Consider the following 23,038-nt stretch of genomic DNA (forward strand, 5'->3'; position numbering starts at 1 on the left):
TCTCAGCCAACCAGGGCAGTTAGAGGGAGGCTGGAAGCACTGATTGGCAGGGGAAGCAACATTACCATTGTTTGCCATGGCTCACTTGAGGGGTTCTGCCAGAGCTGTGGGCACGGCCCCAATTAGCATTTTTTCTTTCCTTCACTCCCCATGGGACAATTACACAAGAGGAAACTTACTTGAATAAAAACAACAAAAAAATATCTTTTGAAACCACACTGAGAATTAGGTGAAAATAATTTACACTGATTTGCATCTAAGAAAGGGGCATGACCCTGACATTAAGACTCCAACAAGGTAGAGTGGCCATCAGTGAAGTTTTATTTTAATTTTCCTGAAAAGTTAACTCTCCATACAGTAAAAATGATGAGGGATCTGTCCAAGAGGATCAAAAATACCATGTATAATGTCATAAAAATATTGTGCTTAAAAAATGCATTTTTTAGACCACACTTTAGTAGTGAAATGCAATTAGTTGCATTTTTATACAATTCACCCTCAGGATCTCTGCTCAGTACATTGTAGACACAGACGTTGATCTGAGCCCTCTACAGTCCACCCAGAACTTGTATTTCAGAGGATTTTGGACTGAGGCTGAGTGGCTGAGGACTGGGACCATTACACTGTACCAATAGGATAAAATAGGATAAAAACATTCCAGTCAGGAATCGTTTTTGGCTACCTTAAGCTTATCACTTATGCTCCGTTTGACAAAGGGGGTGGTGAGTCTTACTAGTTGGTTACACATCAGTGAACCTTAATGACAGCGTCAGTTGTAGCTGTTGTGTTCCTGTGGGGATAGCTCCATGCACTCATTGCTTCATATACTCCATACACTCAGGCAATCTGGCCATGACATGGACATCCCAAACAAAGGAGCTGAGGCCAAGGTGGGAACAGCACTGATTTGGGGGCCAAGTAAGAGGGCCATACGTTGCACAGGATTTAGCCAAGTAAAATAATCGCATACTAAAAGCTCAATTGTGGTTTTACAGAAAGTAACAAGGAAAGAGCAGTGCTGTTACTCTGCAAGCAGACAAAGAAATTGTGCTTGTATGAGCCATGAGAGGCATGTATGTGAAATAGGAAGAAGAATTATTTTGCTGGCCCGAAGTAATTTCACATCTCAGTCCTGCATGTCTTATGTAGCAGAGGCTAGAATCAGAAGCATCATATGGACTGCACCTCATTTTCCCCTAACAGAGCTCCTTGTTGGTAAGGTCCTTCTGAAGGAGGCCTTGGGTGGGTCAGTAGGATGTTTGGTGAGCTGAACCTGTGCATGAACCGTTGTGAAGTATTAGCACTGACAAATACGTGCACAATAAGTATAGATACATTATTGTTAGGGCTGTTTCTTAACCTAAAGAATGATAACTTAAAGTAGGTAATAGCAGAAGCAGCATTGTGTACTGTGGTAGGCTTTCAAAATATAAGATGCTGGAAATCTGCCAACCACTTCACTGTAAAAAATGTAGTGTGGACAATGGAGAGGAAAGCTTACTGAACGCCGATTCAACAACTAATGGCATATTTTAAAGACGCAGTTCATACCTATACTTTCCCAGAGGAGACACAAAGTATCACTCAGGATACTTGAGATGTTTGAGTAGATATAACAAGCATTCACTGGTTGAGTTAAGACAACAAAAATGACAGAGCCAAGGATTCTTGCAATAATTTGAAGGGATTTTCTCAATTCTCTAATGTAAATGATATTCAGAACACATAACTACCTTTGTTCTGTTTTAGGATCCTCTTTGTATTGTTTTGGTTTTCCATATAGTATTTCCATGCCCTGCGTTCAAAATATTTGTTGAAATTTAACATTTATGTACAATTCTAGCTAGAATGATGGCTCGGTATTAAAAATGAGTTCTTTTCCTTTGAACTTAGACTGAGTTTAATTTGCATTCATTCCATGAACGTGTTGGCTTAGTGTGTAGTGAGGTAAAACAAGAAGGCTCAAAGCAAAGCTATTTCTAAGAGAACCCTGGAGAGATGATAATATGCTAGCCTTGTTGTCCCTGCCGATCCTAACCCAAAGGGACTCGATCTTGTCATTCCTAGCCTCGAGTTCTACAACATCGAAAGACTCTTTAATATAGAGAGCCACACCGCCACCCCTTCTGTGCTGCCTGTCCCTTCTGAAGAGCCTATAGCCAGGCATCGCAGCACTCCAGTCATGAGACTGGTCCCACCACGTTTCCGTGATGGCAACCAAGTCGTAGCCTGCCCGCTGCACGATGGCTTCCAGCTCCTCCTGTTTGTTACCCATGCTGCGTGCATTGGTGTAGATGCACTTCAGCTGGGCCTTTACCTTATCCTCCGGCCTTGCCACTGCTCCCCCTGGTACAGCCCCAACAGTCCTCGCTCCAGCCCCATACATAAATGAAATACATAATGAAATACATAATGAAAGCATCAAAACCAGATATAATGCCACATTGAAGAGCACTGCATTTCCTTCAGGATATGTTATAAACCAGTATTTCGATACAGGTGTTTTTTTCTGTGGTATCCTTTGTTTCCTAAATTAAATGTGGTAAAATTGAAATGGATACATAATGATTTTTTTTTTTCATTTATTTGACAGTTCATTTAGTAAGTTTTATAGATTTCTATTACAGAGAATTCAATACAATTTTTCATTTGATGAAAATAGTTTCTGCGGCATTTCGGACTGTTCCTTTTGCTCTAAATTTTGGGACCTTCATATCTTCATTTACAGTGCCACGTGGCCGTATTTACTCTGTACACAACACGCAGCTTTGATATTAGTCAGTTTACACCCAGGACCCTTACTTTTCTTGCTGTGCTTAACTAGATGTCAGTCTGTGTCTAAAACTAGTGATGTTTCGTTTCACACACAGAGCACCTGAACTATACACAAGGTTTTGACAGAAAATCTGAAATTTTAGGAGGTGCAATGAGGGAACAAATGTTTTCATTTTCTCATGGGGGCGCTCTTACCAGGGACATTTTTGGTTCTGTAAAATGTAAATTCATATGTTTATTTTATTGTGGTGTCTTTCGGAAGAGCTGTACTCTAAAGTACTCACTAAGTTTGATGACTGGAACACGGAAATTTGAGTGTTGGGACTTGTCCTTGGCAATATCTTTTTTATACTCTCTATATAAAAGAGTGAAGGCTGTCACTCTTTATTAAAAACAGTGCTCAAGTATCATTGCCTGCTGAAGAATGCCACAGTAAGAAGAGACGCCAAGCCAGGAGGGCTGTTTGCATATGGGCAGCAACGGGGGAAATGCTTCACCCGTCGGGTTAAGAAGGGAGGAGGGTTCTCAATGTCAGGGTGGGATGCAGGACCGTCCCAGGGGCTAGCTGCAGTGGCACAGCTGTCAGGGACCACAGGATCAGAGGAAAATGCTTCCCGAAGCCTGCATACTCAAAGGCAACTCGGATGTTTCTCATGTGCCCTTTCTGCTTCACATCTGTGGGGAGCTCAGCAAAGCAGGCAACGTGTCAGCCCTGACATTAAAATGAGATGTGTGAGCAGCCAGAGGGGATGGATTTGATTCAAAAGCAGCTACAGCATAATGTACTTTAGCCAGTATAAAATCTGGTAATGCTATACTTAGGCCCACAACTAAAGGAGAATTGAGGGTCTATTAACTTTGACTTTCTTGTCCAGCTTTCTTTTTGGCAGATTGCAGACAGCAGCTAGAACCATATATGGCCTTAGAAATAAAAATTAGGTCACAAATGGTCTCCTGTCCAAACCCTTTGTTTTTGTACTTATGAAACTTTAAAATGCAACTAATAATCAGCTTATGATACATAATTGTATATATTATGGAGTTGCATAATGATATGTACATATTAATACATTTTGATCATTTTCTGTGTGTTCTTCATTGATGGTATATTGAAAGAGCCAATAGAATCCTTCTGATTTCTTTCTCAAGCCATTTTCTAAGTGTTAGGATCCTTGCCAATGTGTGTATGTTTTACTGACCTTTCCTTAATTGGCCTGGCATTTCCATTACATCATCTGAAAATTGCCATTAGTTTATTTGCTGAGTTGCCAACACTTGTATTATGTTTGCCACCTACAGAGAACTGCAGTATTACTTGCTGATAATATCACACATTATTCTTGGCTGTACTTTAGCTGAAAGAGCAGAAGGGGGCTGTGTGTCTTTTCCCTAGCTTCACTGTTCTGTTTTTTTCTTGATAAAATCATTTCACTGGGTGGGATACAGTATCCCTTTCCATCCAGCAGTCCAGTTGGACTCATCTTTGAACTTAAAAGATTTTTCAGTTCAGAATACAGTAATAGCAATTCTGAATACCATACATGTAAACTAATAGATGCTGCACTGCATGAATAAAAAAAAAAATAATCTGAAACATTTCCACTGATTATTTTCATGATATTTGTGAATTTTAAAAATATCTCAAGCATTATGTTAGTTGAACTGTCACACGGTAAAGTAATGCAAAACTATTAAATAAGCGGTTGGCTGAAAACCTGTTTGCTGACTTGGAAAAAATAAATTTTTCAAAAATTAAAATTCTTCTTAAAATTGAAATTTCCATAACACCAGGAAAATGTTGAAGTCTAATTAAATATGATGGTAGAATAGAGCTTTTTGGGTGAAGATGACAGATCCATTCTCATTGTGACCATATTCAGATCATTTTTCCTCAGCTGTATACACTTACATTTCTAAGAAATTTAGATATTACATTTATATGTGTGGTTTTTTTTTCCTCTTACTATATATATATATTTGGTTTAAATTTCAAATTATTTGCTATCTATTTGCACTTCTGTTTTGTATCAGCATTTTGTGAAATGGTGGTGTACTAAATCATGTTTTATACCATCCAGAGTGGGTTTTTGCAAAGTTTCTGGAAGACTTTGGTAATTAAAACCACAGAAACTCAGGAGGACTACTGACCTGTGGTATTTAGCTCCAATTTAAATATTCGTTTAAATAGAGTCACTGAAATACTTTCTGGCTTGCAGCTACCAAGTTGATAGGTTTTTTTATTTTCTATCCATGTCCATCAGGCATGCATAGTTGGTGGAGAGTACTGATAATCATTGACTAAGGGCTTTCTAGCCTTTATCAAATTGTTTTGTAATACCAGTTCCACCACCTTACTCTTTCATTTACATTTTTTTTTTTCTTTTTTTTTCATTGGTACCTTGGGGTCCTCCCAGTCAGGATCTTTCTTTTCATATGATACCCTTTCTAAAATTAAAGATACGAAGTCTATGTAAAATTTGAAATTAAAGGCATGGTATGTATATTTACGATCAGGGAAGTTAATACATTATGCTTTTGTTGCAAGGATACAGCAATAATGTGGCATGTCAATTGCTCCTTTGGAACAGATGATGCTATTTGCCTAGTCCTTGAAATTGCCCTAAAAACATCCCAAAAGGCCACACTGGGTCACACTGAATGGGCCTCAAACACTTAAGGGCCTCAAACATATATATAAAAAAAAAAAAAAGATATACGTATTGATATGGGAAAAACTGAAAGCTGATATTTCACTATGGAGCTGTTGGAGGCAAACATGACTGAATGGAGATGGTTTTGAGCACAGATTATTTTTTCTATTTCTGTATGACTTAGGACCTTTTTCCAGTTATGCACATGGACCTATTTGCCCTACCTGGTTTACAAAATACGGAACAAAAGAATGGTGCTTGTTCCAAATTTGGGAATTAACGGTGAAACAAATAAAAAATGCAAAGCTGATGTGAGTTTGCAAAGATGTGATATGACTTATTTGTGTGCCGACTTTGGATGTTACAGAAGTACTGGTGAGTCTACACCTAAAACTTGGCTCTGAATGGTTGGGTACTCCAAATGCTGGCAACACAGGTATCCAGCAGTTGTGGGATGTAAGAACAAAAAGGCAAAAGAATTAATTTAAATACTACAAATGGATGTGGCTACATGTGGTGAGATAGTTGAAAAGGATTTGAATTTGACAGGGAAAGGAGTTTTGGTAGCTATGAGATCTCTAAGCTGTTTAATAGTCCACTTACGGAAATATTAGGAACTTTATCAAAAAACTTTTAAATCAAAGTAAAAATATGTGTTAGAAGAACAATTTTATATAAACAGAGTAGACATTAGATGATTGTCAGGTAATTTTACATCCTCAATTAACTGCTAAGTAATCAGAATATAATTTTCCTTATGAGAGCTCCTGACCTGTGTCTAGAGGTGCTAAGACAGACCATTTAGTCCTGATGAGTGAAAATATAGGAGATTTAATTCCAAGTCATGTGAGTATGAGAAGGGTCCAGAGCCCAGCTCTCCCTATGCTTGGTGCAGCACAAAAACACTGTTCAAAAGCAAGCTGCACCGCTGTTATCTTGGCACTCCTGATAAAACCTGATAAAACCGTGGTGTTTTAGGAAAGATACAGGCACTCATTTATCCATATAAATTCATTGTTGGGTCTTTGTAACTGTCTGGATGTAACATCCAAGAAAGCTTTCATCTCAAAGAGGGCATTTACAGGTATTTTTAAGATTGGGCAAAAAGAGAGCTGACTCACTAATAACCTCTTGTTCACTGTCCAGATTTACAACATTTTAATTTTCTTGTGACTGTTATATTCAATCTTCACTTATTCTGATACAAGCTAATGGAAAGTTAGACTGTTTTCTTTTACTGAAAAAAGAAAAAAAAAAAGGGATAAAGAGCAATATAGTCATTACAGGTGCCATTGTTCCTTAGAAGTAGACACTTAGCGCTAATATATTTAATACAGCACCTAAAGGAATACTCTTATAATGACTCTCTGTACTTGTTCTCATTGCCAAGGCAAATTTTCCTAGTTCATGTTAAACAAGGGAGACAGCTTTTCCACTCTAGCAGATTTTTTATTTTTTTCTCTGTTCTTTGTACATAAACTTATTCTGACAGCTCCACATTTGATCCATCACACTCAGTAACTGTTCTCAAGCTGCTAAGCATTTTTTTACATTTATGTCCCTCTGATTTTAAAATAAAGATTTTTCAAGACTTCGGGTTTACTAATGTTTTCAGATCACTTTTCAAAAAATCTCTGTACACTGAAATACAGTAGATCCAAAGCAAAGTATTATACTTGACTACTGTTTTCTTCCCTGAAGTTATGTCTGTATTTCAGCATAATACCAAATAATACAAAAATAAAATGAGCCCTGCTATCATATATGAGTCCGATTTTAAATTACTGTGAAATATGAATTGATGCTAAATGCTGGCTAGGATAGGATAGGACAGGACAGGACAGGATAAGATAGTTCATTTGGAAGGGACGTCCAGAGATCATATAGTGCCCTATTAAATGAGGACATTATCCAAATACCTCTTGAAACACTGATATTATCATATATACTGATTATACATTACAATATATACTTCTGTCATGATACATTTAACTCTGCAGTGATGATACAATAATGTTGGCATCACTTAGACAGTGCCTATAGTTTCTCAAGGTACTTAGTCTGGCCTCAGTAATGAACAGGTAGGCCAGTCACTTGCAGTTAAGTACTAGGTTTGTTTTTCTTTTGTCTCTTCAATGCTTTTTCTTAGCATATTGGAAAACCTTTAAGGACAGAACTGAATTTGCAAGTACCCAGGGCAATTAAAAATTGTTTGGTGTTAGTGGAATTTCTAGTTTTGCTTTGTACATAGACATGGCTATATATATAGTATCAAACTGTATCTACACATATGTATATGTGTATGCAGTTTTGTGTCCTCCTCTTCCAAGCCTTTGAAACTTCTGCCCAATTCTGTTCAAGTTTGATAGAGAAAAGACCTCAAAAGTATGAAGCTCCTACAGGTTCATGAAAATTAGTGTCTGGATAAAAGAGAGACCAGCTAAACACCATAAAACACCAGCTTTGTTGGTGTAGAGGGAAAATACTACCCTACATTTTGATAACTTATTAAAAGCAAGAGAATCTCATCCAAAGACACAGATCAATCATGTAAAAGCTTAATTCATTTCACTTGTTATATATATAAATATATATGTTTTCCTTATCCTGCTAATACAATATATTGCATGTTGTTCATTTGGGTAGGGTATAACTACAAAAAGAAGGGGGAGCAGAATGAGAGGTTCCAGTCTCTTCTCCCTAGTCACCGGTGACAGGATGTGCAGGAATGGCACAAAGCTGTGTCAAGGGAGGTTTAGACTGGATGTTTGGAATAATTTCTTTACTATGAGGGTGGTCAAACACCAGAACAGGCTTCTTAGACAGGTGGCTAATGCCCTATGCCTATCAGTGTTCAAGAGGCATTTGGACAGTGCCCTCAATAATATGCCTTAACTTTTGCTGAGTCCTGAAGAAGTCAGGCAGTTGGACTCGATGATCTTTGAAGTTGGAAGGGACCTTCAAGAAAGACCTCTTACTCTATTCTATTCTATACTATTTTAAATATTCTATGCAAAATATTCTATAATATTCTATAATATTCAGCCCAGGCATAACTAGAAAACAAATCCAAGGACCTTATTTTTTTCTGAAATTATTTTCAATCCCAGGGTGTTGGTTGCACTTATTAAGTGTGAAATCCAGAAATTAGAAGAATTATAGATTTGTCTCAATTAAAGCACTGTCACTCAGGCTTTGGTCTCAGGCCTCCATCTTTGCTTAGTGTGGTATAGCTGCAATGTAGAGCAGTGGTGCAATAAGCCAATTTCCTTACCCTCAATGCAAAGGCCCTTATGTCCATTGGACATCTATTATTAGTTCAGCTCAATCAGCTGGTCCTGATTTCCATTTATATTCTTTATAGGCCATCCATCCACATGTCTCTGCCACAATGCAGATGAAGGCATTGGTGGTGAGGTCCCCTCTAAAGACAAATCTTCCACTGTCTGTATCCAGTCATTCCTAAAACAAAAATGTGGGCTCCAGAAGCAGGCAATTTTGCGTCTCAATCCTAATCAAAATGTGCTTCTTTTATGGTCCAGCTTTCTCAATATAGTGTCACCTTTTTCTATCTCAAAAGCTCTTAGCTTATATAATTAAGGCAATAATTTGAGCATTTAGGTTCTGTTTGTTCTGATAAGACCTATGCAAAAATGCAAAATGAAATTCAATATTTGGAATTAAAAATGAAATTGAAAGCCTAATGCTTTACATTGAAGACTCAGCAGTAATTTGCAGAAGGGATTTTAGTATTGACAAACATGAAGAAAGCAAAAAGTACTCTTTTCCAGAAAGTCATTGAGAAGTCCTGTGTTAGTTTACCTTGCACTGTTAAGTCAGTTAGACACACAGGCAGCAGTAACTCTGACTTCTTCCAGGAGAGACTTCACCTGGAAGGGTTTCTTTTTGTTTACTTTACCTGGGCTTGAGAACAGGGATCATCAAATCGCACCTCAGAAACTCTTTCTGCCCCACTGGTGCTCCACTTCTTATGTAGTTCCAGTTATTTGGAGAGCATGGGTGAGAGATGCACACTATCCACTGGCCAAGAGCAATTGAGGGCTGACAGGGCGTGAGGTTCACCTGTAACACCTCATAGACTTCAGATCTCATCCTAACAATGTGTCCTACCCACCTCTTTCCTTCTTTTACTATCCATTAGAAAGCCGAGCTCTCATGTGGTAACAGAGACAGCAACTAACACTTGGACCCATTTTTGAATATAGAGATCAAATGTCCTACCTGTCCTGTCTTGTATTCCCAGAAGAATTTGTGGGCAAATGTTACTAGGTACTATGAGAAATTCTAGTATTAAGATTTTTGGCTTTCATACAAGAAGGACGTATAAATAAAAACTGGAATTTATTTATTTTATGGCCTGGAAGAAGTGTATTCTAATTGTAGCATAGACTTTCAGTAAGTAATAAAATATATAGAACATACAGAAATGAAGTATAGATACACCATAGCATGCATACTTTATAATATATATGCATTATTTCATCTGAATGAGAGTTTGATTAAAATGAAATACTGTATGTTGGAAACAAATAGTTTTGAAATGTTTTCAATGATGTAATCAAAGAGTTATGTTCCAGCAAAACATTGCAAGTCTGATACAACATTTTTTAATGAAAAAGTCTTCCATGAATTATTTTTTTCTCTAACCAGCTCTGGCTATTAAGCCTTGTTACTTGTAGGGGTAACATTTGTTTCACATATTTCATACTGACTTCCAGGAGATCCAATACAGAGAGATAACTTCAATTAACATGTGACACCTCCACTGTGATCTGGATACTGTAATGTTTGTCTCTGCCTTGCGGGTATTGCACTTAAAAAAAAAAAAAAAAAAGGGTGTACTTGAAAAAAAAAGGGGGGGGGGGGCAATGTAGAAGCTCTTTAGCTAATTCAGAAAGGACATGGTGGTAGAAAGTCCTCTGAAAAAGAGTAGCAATTTTTTCTCTTGTGTGCCAAACCCAAGCTTAGGTCACCAGGTGTATTTCTCTTTTTTTTTTTTTTTTATTTTTTATTTTTTATTATGACAAGGGTGGGATTGGGGGGGGGGGGGGTCCACAATAAAATTGTAATTTTACATATTGATTATTCAGGTTCACTCATGAAATTATTTTGTGTGCGAGGTAACAGTATTACTGGCTTCATTTTGAAAGCAATTCTTTACTGTCTGTATTTTAATTTAATATTAGTTGATATGTGTTGAATTAGCAGAGGTAGGGTGAAGGTTAGGTTCACCCAATGGATTTTTAGCTATTTCCCTTGCCAATTTCTAGCAAAGAGTAGCAAGCATTTTTGATACTTCACAGCAATGAAAATATTTTCCAGTTCTAATTTTCAGAAAGAAACGCTCTTTAAACAAGCCTCAGCATTTATAAAAGGGCAGTCCCAGGAGCTATTGATTATTCATCTAAAAAGAAGAGATGGCCTTTTCTCAACTCTTTTTCTTTACCACATTATAGTTTAGTGTCAGTATTTGCAACATTTTTTTGCATTTCTGTGATAACTGTCATGAAAAGATCTTGAAAAGCATCCCAGGCTGTTGCATTCCTCACTTTGTCTGTGAGCTTTTGTATGTACACACAGACACACCAAAATTTGTTCTGTGACTGGTATCCTGCCCTAATGTTGTGTGCCAGATGCTGCACTGAGAGGGAGTGATAGAGCTTATTCCTCCAGAGTGAAGCCACAGGTCTCTTCGGTCTTTTTGGTTTTTCTGCAATTCTACTTTTGTTTAGGCTATGTCATCCCTGACTAGAAATTCTCCAATGTCTCCCTGACTAGAAATTCTCCAATGTCTCAAATGGTTAAATGCCATTAAAATGATTTACAGCTTTAAACAACACTCTTACCATGTGACTAGGAACTAATTCAGTTCCAAGCTACTGAGGTTTCAAAACATTTTTTAAGTGTGACATGGGAAGACTTTGAATATCATAAGACCTTTCTCATTTCCCAAGATGGTCCCATTTTACAAATGGTTAGATTCATCTTGTTTTACTTTGAGAGGAAAAGGTCCTAGCTGCAGGTTTATTTTAATGGAGTTTCATAGACCTTTTGTAAGGCTGAAATTCTGGAGATTAAGATGACTCTAAGGAAGGAAGGGTTCAGAACATAATTTACAATAGGTATTTAATTTGTTGGCTCCCAAGGAAAATACTCAGCTAGCCAAGTGCCATAGGTAGTAGAAATATTCCCATATTTTGTGTTTCCATTATAACCTCTGTATGTTTCCGTGTGAATTCATACATGTTTAACCATGTTTTGCTTTAGAAGCTACAGTACTGTACCTGCAGAATAGGATAAAAAGTATGGTTTATTGTCCTCTTCATACTTCACAAGACAGATGTCTGCAGGAAAACCCCTAAGAGAAAGGTTAAGCACAGTATCATATTCCTGTCTGCTCTTTAACCTGTGCTGTTACGGAGTGTTGCTGTGTGCAGTTAAGCAGTTGCTGTTTTCCCCAGAAACAGAATGGAAATTGCTGAATGGAAATCAGTCACAATAACAGAGACCATGTTGAGGTAAGAGTGCATGGCTGCAGCGGCATCTGTGCTGTGCGTGGAAAGTGTTTGCCCATATGCTTACATGCTGTGGACATGACTGCGTGTACAAGCATCACGAGACAAAAACTTGGCCAAATATCAGGTCATTTTCCTATTGTAATGACAGGACTTCCTGGGAATTAAAATCCTATTTATATTCTCCTACACTGTTATAGTATTTGTAAACACAACAGTAATTTTAAGGGCTGGTGCAGCTGGTTTTTTGCTATCAGCTCTAGAGCATTTCATGCATTTCTGAATCTTTAAAAGAGTACATCATTGCACAGATTCACGGCAGGCAGTTGACACTTCTTCACTCTGAAGAAGTTACGACTCTTTTAACTAAGAATATAAATCCAGTGTAATGCACATTGAGAGACTCAAGTGAAATGTACTGTGCAGAAAGGGTAACAACATATTAAATCAAGTCCAATTTTCCATCTGTCTTGGGATGTTTAATGGAGAGTGGATTTAAAGTACATTTTGACATTTTTAGTCTTATATTCAAATACTACTATAACTCCCTTTCAATTTGTTTTTACATCACCGTATTGTGCATCTGCTTTTGTTCATTCCTGTTTTGTGGAGGCAGGGGGGAGTGTGTTGTCTGCCACTATGTTTATGGGCAGAATTAATGCTTCCTCAGCCTCCAGCCTGCCTCCACTCCTGGGAAGGTTTTGCTCATAGGTCACCCCTGCTCCTGTTGTAGTCTGTGGTTCCTTCTCCTTGAACATTAGAGGCCAGAGCTGCAGAAGGTACTCCAGACCATCTCTGCAGGTGAAAATTTGTTGCAGAGTAGTATAGCAGTAGTAGTTCTGTAGTATAAGTACAACCGTACTTCAGTTTTGAGTATGTTTGCTGTCTTTAATATCACATATTTCCTCAACCATGCCCTTGGTTTCTTGGCCCTTTTATTTCTACCTCAAATATTATATTTTGCCATTTGACTTTTTTTCCATTCCCTGGCGCACAGTGTGCTTTTCTCAGCTTCCAGATGTCACATAGCTGCAGCGTGCTTTCATTTCCCTTTCTTCCCAGTCATACTGCACCTCTGCAACTCTGCCAATAACGGTGTCTTCAGGCAAAATGTCACCCTGTACAACATCAAACTGCAACTCTTCAGTCTAGTTTTTCCTGAAGAAAAAGTTTTACAGGTGTAAAATTCTGGTTTGCATGTCATCTTATAGAAGAAAATGAATGAACTAGTAATGATTAACAATGTTTAAGGTAAACTTACAAAGAGAACAGCTATGTTCTTTTTAAATTAAAAAAAATAATTAAGAAAATTTAGAAATCCAATGCTATCAACAGGAGAGTGAATAATAGACCCTTTATAGTCAACTATCCATACACCATGTGTTGGTAGAGAAAGGACAGCCAAGTAGGAATGTGCCGGGGAAGGGGAAGGGGAAGGGGAAGGGGAAGGGGAAGGGGAAGGGGAAGGGGAAGGGGAAGGGGAAGGGGAAGGGAAGGGAAGGGAAGGGAAGGGAAGGGAAGGGAAGGGAAGGGAAGGGAAGGGAAGGGAAGGGAAGGGAAGGGAAGGGAAGGGAAGGGAAGGGAAGGGAAGGGAAGGGAAGGGAAGGGAAGGGAAGGGAAGGGAAGGGAAGGGAAGGGAAGGGAAGCTTATATTCATTGTATTCAGGTGCTGCACAGTACTTTTTTTGGCTGTTAGAAGTGAGTTGCTCCATCCCGTTTAGTAGTTAAAGAATTTGTTGGTTTACTGGAACCAAGAGTTTTGTTGTTTACATCTCTGCTCAGTGTTACACATCACATTTTTCTAATTGGCACACAAATAAGGAGTATTGTTTTGTCCATTTTACAGCATATTACCTACATGAACTAGAATGTCTGTAGACATTCCTCGTTCCCTTAGCATTTTTTTTTCCTATATGGTGGTGTTGCTTTAATTATGGGAGTCTCCAATTATATCCCAAAATGATTTTTTTTTATTTATTTTTATTGATTTTTTCTTTAAGGCATGTTATGATCTGTTTAGACAACTGTTAGATCAGAAGGATTGCTTGTTTTTTTTTTCATCTGGTTTAAGCAATCAGCGTCTCTGCTCTGGTCTTTTCTGGGTTCAACCTTTGCTTAATATTATCTATAAAAGAGACTGTTAACCACACTCTATGGTTTTGTCTATGGTTTTGAAATGGATGGATGGATGGATGGATATGACAGTTCATAATGTTTCAACTTAAACTCTATCAAACATTTATAAAGAAGCTGTTCAAAAACAATTACAGAAAATTGTTAGACTGCAAGGTCACAGCAGGTTTTTCCAGTTGGGTCCAATTTGCTTCCAGGAGATGACAAAAATTAATACTGATAGCCAAACCCAAGGGATACATCTGTGCTGTTGTCAGAGGTAGAACAGAGGTAGAATGTGCCCAGAGCGCTGCTCTGGGAGGCCCCAAATACATAACTTCCATCGTATTTTAAAGGTGACTGTATAACCATCAGCAAACAGTTTAATCTATGAGTTCCTTCTTTTCCTAACTGGGAGCTTTAGCACTTCTCCATCTCACAAAACACTGCAACTGGAAGAGGTTCAGAAGCCATGGTCATAGACCCCATGTAAATGTGTAGGAAAGAGAGATTGCTGTCTGAAAATATATTTTATTGAAGTGCTGGAGAAATATGTTGATTAAAATGAATAAAGATACATAAATTTACCTGGCTTCCTAATTCTAGTAATCAAATATTAAACTCATGTAGAGAGGACTTTCTCTAAAGTTCTCTGGTGGTTTAATGCTTTGGATATCTAGCATTTCATTCTTGGCTTTCTCCATAGGGTCTTTGAAAAGGATGAAGTGGCTTTCCCTATATATTTACTGTTACTCTTCAGGAATCATTTGGATGGTTACAGATTAGTCAGCTAGATCACTGTCATGTTTCCTAATTTAGATCCTAACAGGCCTAAATTGTAAAATTCTAAAAATAATTGTTTAATTAAACTGGTCACCTACATGGGGTGAGAGAAGATGTTATCAAATACCTATAGTTCTTAGAGAAGTCAGCTGTGTTTTAAGGTATTTTTAAAGCAGGCTGTAAGTTTGACTGACTGATAAATGTTGTTGTTCCATTTTGTCCAGCTGAGCAGCTGTTAAAGCTAAATGAAAAATGTGACTTCATCACAAGACTGGCATATGACTCAGCAAGTATGTCCATGCAGAGGAATAAGGGTGCATCATTTATGTTATGTTACATTTATCGTCCTTAGTCAGAAAAACAGAGGATCTCTTCAAGGGCTATCTGGGGCGTTAGATCTGCTTCCACCATGAAGGAAATAGTTTGTGCTAGATACATGCTGCCCTGTGCTGCTTCTTGCCCCTGCCTCAGAGAAACCACAGGTGATGCTGTAACGATGGGATTTTCCTGTCAGCTCATGCGACAGCTCCTCTGTGCCTTGCAGGAGACTAAAAATAAAGCTGAGATTCAACCCCAGATTGTAGAATTGATTAATAAAGAAGAACATAAAAAATAAATGAGCAGTCATAAAGGCACATATGTATGGAATGCAAACTAGTGGCTTTGTAGCACAGTCTGTATTTCTTTTGTCTATTGACAGAATCAATGTAACATAAGGAAATTCGCATTTTTCTCTCTATGAGTGGTTGTGACACTTCTTGTTGCAAATGTGCTTATAAGAGAATCGTTATTTAGTGTTAGTGTCAACACAACCAGCCTGTCAGCATCTCTGGAATGCCCCTAAACCCCTTAGAAATAAGGCTTAAAATCATTAAAACTTGATCTGTTTTTTCCAAGTGAAGCATGGAGCAATCAGACTTGTATAAATCAGATTTATATAGTCCCAGACAACAACTATTCCACTAATAATACAGTCATATGTAAGAAACAATGCTGTATTTATCAAACCTGTCTGTAAACTTTAATTTTAAAAAGACCCCTCAAATTTTCTGTTCGCATGTTTTCAAAAGAAGTGAAAATATTGTCAACCACTATAGAGGCAATTTATAACATCTCCCGAAATCAGAAGAGGAGTTTTTCAGTGCATGCTGCTTCTTGAGCAGGTGCAGAACACAGCCAGCATTCTGCTCAGGGATGGAGTCAGCCGAGGGATTTCTTCTAACAATAAAGTTTTATGTTAAACTAAATTTTTCAGAGGGAATTTCATTCTGCTCTGTTAATATTTTGAATTTAAAATCAAATATGGAAATTTTAATTTATAAATTAATATATTTCACAATTCATTGAGTTTTTACAAATGTTTATAAGATATAGAGCTCTTCTTAAATGTTGGCTGTCTCACAGTTTTCTTTACCTTAATTCTGGAAATAGTACTTACAGCACTGTTTTTTAACTATCAGAAGCTGGGCAGCAGTCAGAAGCTGTGGAAATCTAGTTTCTGAATGCCTTCCAGCTTTTGCCACCTAGAATCACAGTAATAAAAGTGAACAAGAATTTAAAAAAAAAAATATTCACACACACACACACACACAAAAGAATTAGAATCAATACAAGAAGAATCTATTAAACTCAACTTTGAAAAAAATTCATAGACTCAAACTTCTACACAGTTTCTTTTAAACTACTCTAATTCTAGAATTTTAAACAATTTCCTTTCGACATCAGTCCAAGCTGCTATTAGGACTAGATAATTGCTTAATGCAATGGTCTTTATTTGAGGAATTGCAATTACTGCAGAGAAGTCCATGGCAGAAGTTCTGGCAGATTTGTGCTGAAATAAAATCCCTTCAAGGGTCTGGAGAGAGCACACACGGGAGAGGCAGCTGCAGTGTCCTTTGCAAAGATGATCTTTTCTTCTCCATCTGTTCCACTCCCAGCCAACTCCACTTGGCCAGGTCCCTATCCTCACTGGGCGTGGAGCACAGATGGCAACCTGTGGATTTTCTCCAAATTAGCTGGAGCTAGGGTGCTCAGATTTCCTGGGACAGGATATATTTTTCCACATATTTTTGAGCCTTTCATGTTTTTTTCTACCTTTTCTTTTAACTGAAAGATGTGGAAGCTTCCACTTGAAGCTGTTAATATTTCAATGGCCTCAGAATTTTATTTTTCCCTTTTTGACTGAATACTTTTCCCCTGCTTTAATGCTAGAAACAGTCTTGTACTGAAGATATCTGAGAGTGATGCCAATAATACACTAGAGAATAAGAAATTCCTGCCACTAGTGTTTTCAGGTGACATCCAAAAGAAAACTCAGTAAAAATTGTACAATCCTCCCCTTGTAGTTCATAACACTTTATGTACTAATACAAATCATCCCTGAGGATGTACAGCCTGTGCAGTAACCAGTGGTGAACCAAGCTGACCAGAGCAGCTGGAAAGCCTTCAGGTCCCTCTCAGACAGCCTGGCTGCAGGCAACTGGGGCTGGTGCTGGGGCTGGGGCTGCATGTGGAGTGCTGAGAAAACGCCTTCTCTCTCTGCGTGGGAACATGGGGTCAGCTGGGCCCACTTTGGTATCTGGATAGCCAGGCTTTTATTAGGAGTTTTGCTCAAACAGTTCCTACTGTTTGGTTGGATTCTAAGTCTAAGCAATGTTCCTTTCTCTGCAGCCCCAACAACACAGTTTGTGTTTGCTCTCCATCTCAGCGCAGGAGGGTGGGCTTCCACGTAAGTTCAACTGTGCATGTTGGAAAACCCCTGCTAACATTCATGCCTGCCATAGGGTAAGGCCCTGGAGGTTCTGTATGGAGGTAAAAGAACTGATGTGTCTTCAGGGAAATTTCTCAGGGCATGTAGAGGGGAATGGAGGAAGGAGAAACGAGACCAATATGTAAAGTGCCACGAAGAATTTCATCATATAGACAATGACAGTTTTATAGCCTTTTGGAAAACCAGAAAATGGATTTCTTGCAAAATCAATAAGCCTCCTAGAGGATGGTTCCAAGAGGATAGAGCAGCACATATCAAAGTAATCAAAAAGCTGAAATAGAGGACTATTTAAGCTACTGGATACATGGGAACATCCTGTTAAAAATCAAATGATCTCAGCTGAATTTTCTATATTACTCTACTTTATGAATCTATCCTATTTAATTTTCATCATTTGAGAAGCTGACCATTTCAGATGGGAAATGTGAGGCTAAAAAAAAAGATTTCTGTAATGCTTACTCATCACTATTTTGAAAAAATGTTTTAATTAGATAGGTGAATAGGCAATTAATAAAGCCCTGAGTAACCTGAGTAGCAATCAAAGTGGTTTCTTGGAGGATTTTCTTAGCTTGTCCTATGGTTAATTTGTCATCTTTGATTCTTGTGTTATCAGAATTTATAATCAGACGATCCTTAATAAGGAACTTGGAATATATTTGGTTGCAGAATGGTGTTTCGCATGCAGTGAGCTGTAACCCCTCCTGAGGATCACAAAGGCTTTGAGATTGACAGAAAAGCTTTAGGAAAAGCTTAAGAAATACTTTCTTCTAAGACACCTCAGGCTTTCTACAGGAGGAATGCAGACAAATGAACCAAAAAAAAAAAAAAAAAAGAGTTGGGTTTTCAAAAAGTTAGAGAAACACGAGAAACACTTCTACAGATTGTACTGTATTTTAAGATTGTTCCCTGAGGTTTGTTTGAAAACAAACAAACAAACAAAAAAATCCAAGCAAATAGATTGTGATTCAGTAGCTCTGTGATTAACATGTAGGCCTGTGTTTTGAAGAGAAATGTATCCCAGCACACTTCTGACCTGGTAATCCCATAGCTTCTGATGTCCAGGGGCTGCATGTTCCAGCAGCCCCTGCTTCTGCCTGCAGCGGTATTAGCGGTCAGTTAGACGGGGGTGAAGATTTGTTCCAATATGCTTTCTGAAGTACTTTCTTATTGTTCTGATATTTTCTCAGTGTTGTGATATACTTTCAGAGGTTTATGATTACATGAGGAGTGAATCATTTTCTCACTGTCATTATTATAAGGAAAATTATAGCAGTGGGCATGTTTAGATGGATAATGCCCATATGAAAACATGGAGTGAATGTGGTAGGAAGAATGAGCAGATAGAAGCCCTCCAAAGAGCATGCCTTAGAGCAGCTGGTAAGGAGAAACAGCTGGGAGAAAAAGAGAAGAATAACAAGCCTTAGGCTTCTCTTTCCCTACCAAACATTTAGTAATATACCTAAATGGTCGCAGCTGGTGCTTAGTGACTGAATATCAAGGACATCTCAGCTGCAGATCGTGTGAGATGCATGCAGGTGAGGGGGTAGAGGAGCTTGTTCTGGAGCTGTAAACTGAGGGTGGGCTGGCAGCCAGCTATCTGACAGCCAGCTTCCTCCCCCATGCAGGACATGTCCTTGTGTCAGGGAAACTTCCTGCAGCCTCAGCATGCAGCCTGTGCTCTGCAGTCCCACACCAGGCCCCTGTTCACATAGCGAACATCCATGCCTGCACAACAGCAGTATACCTCGTGTTTTCAGGCAAGCTCAGCCCAGTATAGCTGGGTAGCTACATTTACTGGCTGCTACAAGAAGCAGACAAGTTTATCAAATTTGGCCCAGGCAGTAATTCTGGAAGAGAAAAAATTTAAAAAGCTTTTTTTCCAGGTTTTATCATAAATCTAATAGATCAAAACAGGGAAAAAAAAAAAAAAAAAAAAAAAAAGTTGCATCTCTTCCAGCTCTGGGAGTTGCAGTGAGACTTAAGCAACTTTTTTAAGCACCACAAGACGCCAGTCAGCATTTGACAACATCTCAGACCCACTTCTGTGCCTCTCTGCTATTGATTTATTTTAGCTCTGACTGTGAAGACTTGTTCTTTCAAGTGCCTCGTGTCCCACATTGCCTCCTCAGAGTTCAGGAAATTAGCAACACGTGGTCATCTCTGAGCATTGCCACAAGGCACAGCTTCATATGATTATGAATGAGACAGGAATTCTTGACTGTTTTTTACCTTCATGTGTTGAAGTTTGACCCAACATTAATTACAGAGGTTTTGGTGTTCAACTTCAAGAAGGATTAAGATTTAAGTGTACCACTGAAGCTTTTAAAGCACTAACTTCCCAAACACACACACAAAAAATTGAAATGAGGTTGCAAGTGAGTGAATCAAACAGCCATGCTGTCATTAACTTAAACCCCAGGATAATAAGCGTACAAAAGTTCCAAGACCAGGACAAATGTAAAAAGGCCAAACATGTTAAAATATAGATAATAGCAGCTAGATCTTCCAGGAACTTTTATTCTGCTAATTAATGACACAGTGCCAGAAGAGGAAAATGGTAATGGACATGAAGGAATTTAACAAGTCTGTAAATATCCCAATAGCTTAATCATTAGTAGCATGCTTTAGTATGATCTCAGGCAATGTTTATATTTGATATTTTAAAAGTTAGCTTTTATTTTTTATTCTTACGTTTGTCATGCTTACGATATTGAACAAAAAAGTATTGTTTACCTCAATAATGATACTACCTGGTATAATCCAAGAGAATGACCCTGGCAATATTTTATGGATAGCATTTGGCAAAAGTGTTTTTTAGTTTTTTGAATGATCTTTTTTATATAGCTTCAATACCTAGGAATACAAAGCAACAAAGCATGCACACCAGAGACTGAAATGAGTCCTTCTGAATGAAAACATGCCCACTGCTGTCCTGCCTGTTATCTTAGGTGAAGCATCCTTACAAAGAGATGACTATAATCATCCAGGTTTGGGGTGATTATATGAGGGAAATCAATTTGCAAAGGGAAGAGCATCCCAAGCCTCCTTTTGCCTTTGGTATGTGGTGGGGCTCAGAGAATGGATCTGCTATGTCACTGCTCTGGAGGCACTGGGTAGTCCCCAGACCAGTTTGTTGCTAGAGGCAGAGACTGTAAGAGACTGGCCCTGGCCCAGAAGCAAGTGGTGTTGAAGTGACACTGGGAGGTTGAATATGTCACATGGGATATTGTCTCAAGATTGATGTCAAACAGAGTTTGATACAGTATAAGATAAGCACCTATAGTGCAAACCTCACTGCAGAATCAAGAAATGATAAAAGAACATAGAGGAATGTCCCGAAGTAAAATCTATCAGTTTGACTCATCTCTCTACCTTGAATAACCCCTTTCTTACTAGGCTAATAGCTTTCAAATACACTTAATTCTGGTTCTCTTTCCTGCTTCCAGCCTTTCAGTTCTCATTTTCTCTAGGACACCTAGGACATAATCCTTCCAGATAACTGCCTGGCATTTTATTGTACTGACACTCGTCCTTGTTTTCTGTTTGTTCAATCCCCTTTCTACTGTGTGAGTTTGCTTCTAATGTCACTTCTAAATCATGACTGTCCACCCATCTGGGCAGCAGCTCTATCTTTATTTGTTACTGTGTGGCCATTTATTGAGATTTAACTGATACAAAGCTCCCACTAAAGGCAGAATGATAGTTGTCTGCATAAAATCACATTAATTTGCATTCATAGAATCAGTGAAGTCTCAGATAAAAGGTCTGAATTTAAAGTAATTCACCTGTTCTTTGTCTCCTTTTGTAATGGACTTGCAATACAAATCACATTAAGTATGTTCTTTGATATCCTTTTATTTATTTCTAAACAAATACATTTTGAGAGGCAGTTTCCTCCTGCAGATGGATGTGTTTGCTTTACCATTTCCTGTTTATTTTCCCACATTTCTTTTCCTTGTAAATCTGAAGTTTATAGTTTGTGGTATGAGATGAGAATTCATATAATTCTTAAAAAACACAGTAAAAATAGCTGAAAGCCAAAATGTAGTGACAGCAGATCCCCTTAGAAAATCGTTGATACTTTATGAAAGGCCATTTCAAAATAGTCCTCATTATACATGACGCAATGTTTTAAATTTTCCTGCTTTTTTTTTTTCTGTGATACCTGTGATAATAACATCTTTGGTTTTCAATACAACCCTAAGTTTGCTGTTCCAAACAAACAAACAAAATCACTAAACAAGTTTCTGAGAAGATAATAATGATAACATTAATAATGCAATATTTTGCACTAATATTCTGTTAACATATAAATCTGTTACTTTCAGTGGATCAGTTTATTGTTTTGAAATATGTAGCATTTCAGATATATTTTAGCTGAGTACAGGTATGTGCCTTTTCTATAAAAATTCAGAGGCTCCTCAGAGCTTTTCATGGATGATGACAGAATCTAACCAGGTGTTATGTTCTGCCTGGTGAGTGATCCAACATTATTCTTCTGACTTTCACTGGAAGATAGGTGAATAGGGTGCATTTATTTCAAAACAGGACAGTCGGTGAATCTGAATACTTCCCAGAGCTAGAAGAAAATAATTCTAGGAAGAGGCATTCAGTAGAAATTTTGTTGAAATGTTCAGTCAAAATTCATGTCTTATTTATATTTATCCTTTATTTAAATTAGCAATAAAAGAAAATGACAAGAGGGGAGTGAAATATGGCAGTATAATTTGTAGTGTAAGAAAACAAACATGATTTCACAGCAAAATAAGCAAAACACATTCTAATGAGCAAATTTGATTATGAAAATTGCCTGTTATGTACTGCTTACAAGTCTATCTGTCACATCAAAGGAATTTATGCACAATTTTAGCATTGATTTTTAAGGTAGAGGCTGATCTTTTTCACTCTATTTGGAAAATATTTTAGAAATTTTTTCATTTTCAGGTATTTGTAAGATGTTCTAAATTATAACCTTGTGTGTCATTAATTGTGTGATAGTTTCAGTAGTAAAAATACAATGTTTAATGCAACTTATGCTATGTTGAGCACTGCCTACGTAGGTTTACTGAGGTTTTACAAAGAAAAGCCATAGCAGGAGACTACTGTACAATGCAACCCACACAGGTTATACTTTCTGAATCTCTGTGGGTGCAGTCACAAGAACTCCAAGTGTCTTCAGCTCTACACCATCCTTAACATGGTTTCTTAGCTGGCTACATCATTATTCTTCCTTCAAAAAACGTAATTTTCAGGCATCAATTCATAAAACAAGTTCTTTACTTTCAAGGCCCCTCATCCCTGGGATTTCTGGCAGAAGACCCACTGATATCACACCTGGTGCAAGCAATCTGGTGTATGAGGGTTTCCAAATCATTCCCAAGATCTTATCTAAGATCATTTATAGATTGTAT

General features: G+C 37.9%; 1 protein-coding gene across 21 annotated transcripts in view; it reads left to right on the forward strand.

Annotated features, from left to right (window-relative positions):
* The window catches only part of CHRM3 (cholinergic receptor muscarinic 3), a 286,410-nt gene that overhangs the window by 201,095 nt on the left and 62,277 nt on the right, over positions 1-23,038 (forward strand). For 5 of the 21 annotated variants that reach the window (XM_072035600.1, XM_038176833.2, XM_038176834.2 and 2 more), the window contains one exon: positions 17,528-17,585. The exons of the other annotated variants lie outside the window; for them this stretch is intronic. In XM_072035600.1, coding sequence (XP_071891701.1) covers positions 17,528-17,585 — 58 coding nt within the window. The remainder of the gene's footprint in view (positions 1-17,527; positions 17,586-23,038) is intronic. 21 annotated transcript variants of the gene reach the window in all.

Source organism: Anas platyrhynchos, chromosome 3 (genome assembly GCF_047663525.1).
Source record: "Anas platyrhynchos isolate ZD024472 breed Pekin duck chromosome 3, IASCAAS_PekinDuck_T2T, whole genome shotgun sequence".
Classification (NCBI taxonomy): domain Eukaryota; kingdom Metazoa; phylum Chordata; class Aves; order Anseriformes; family Anatidae; genus Anas; species Anas platyrhynchos.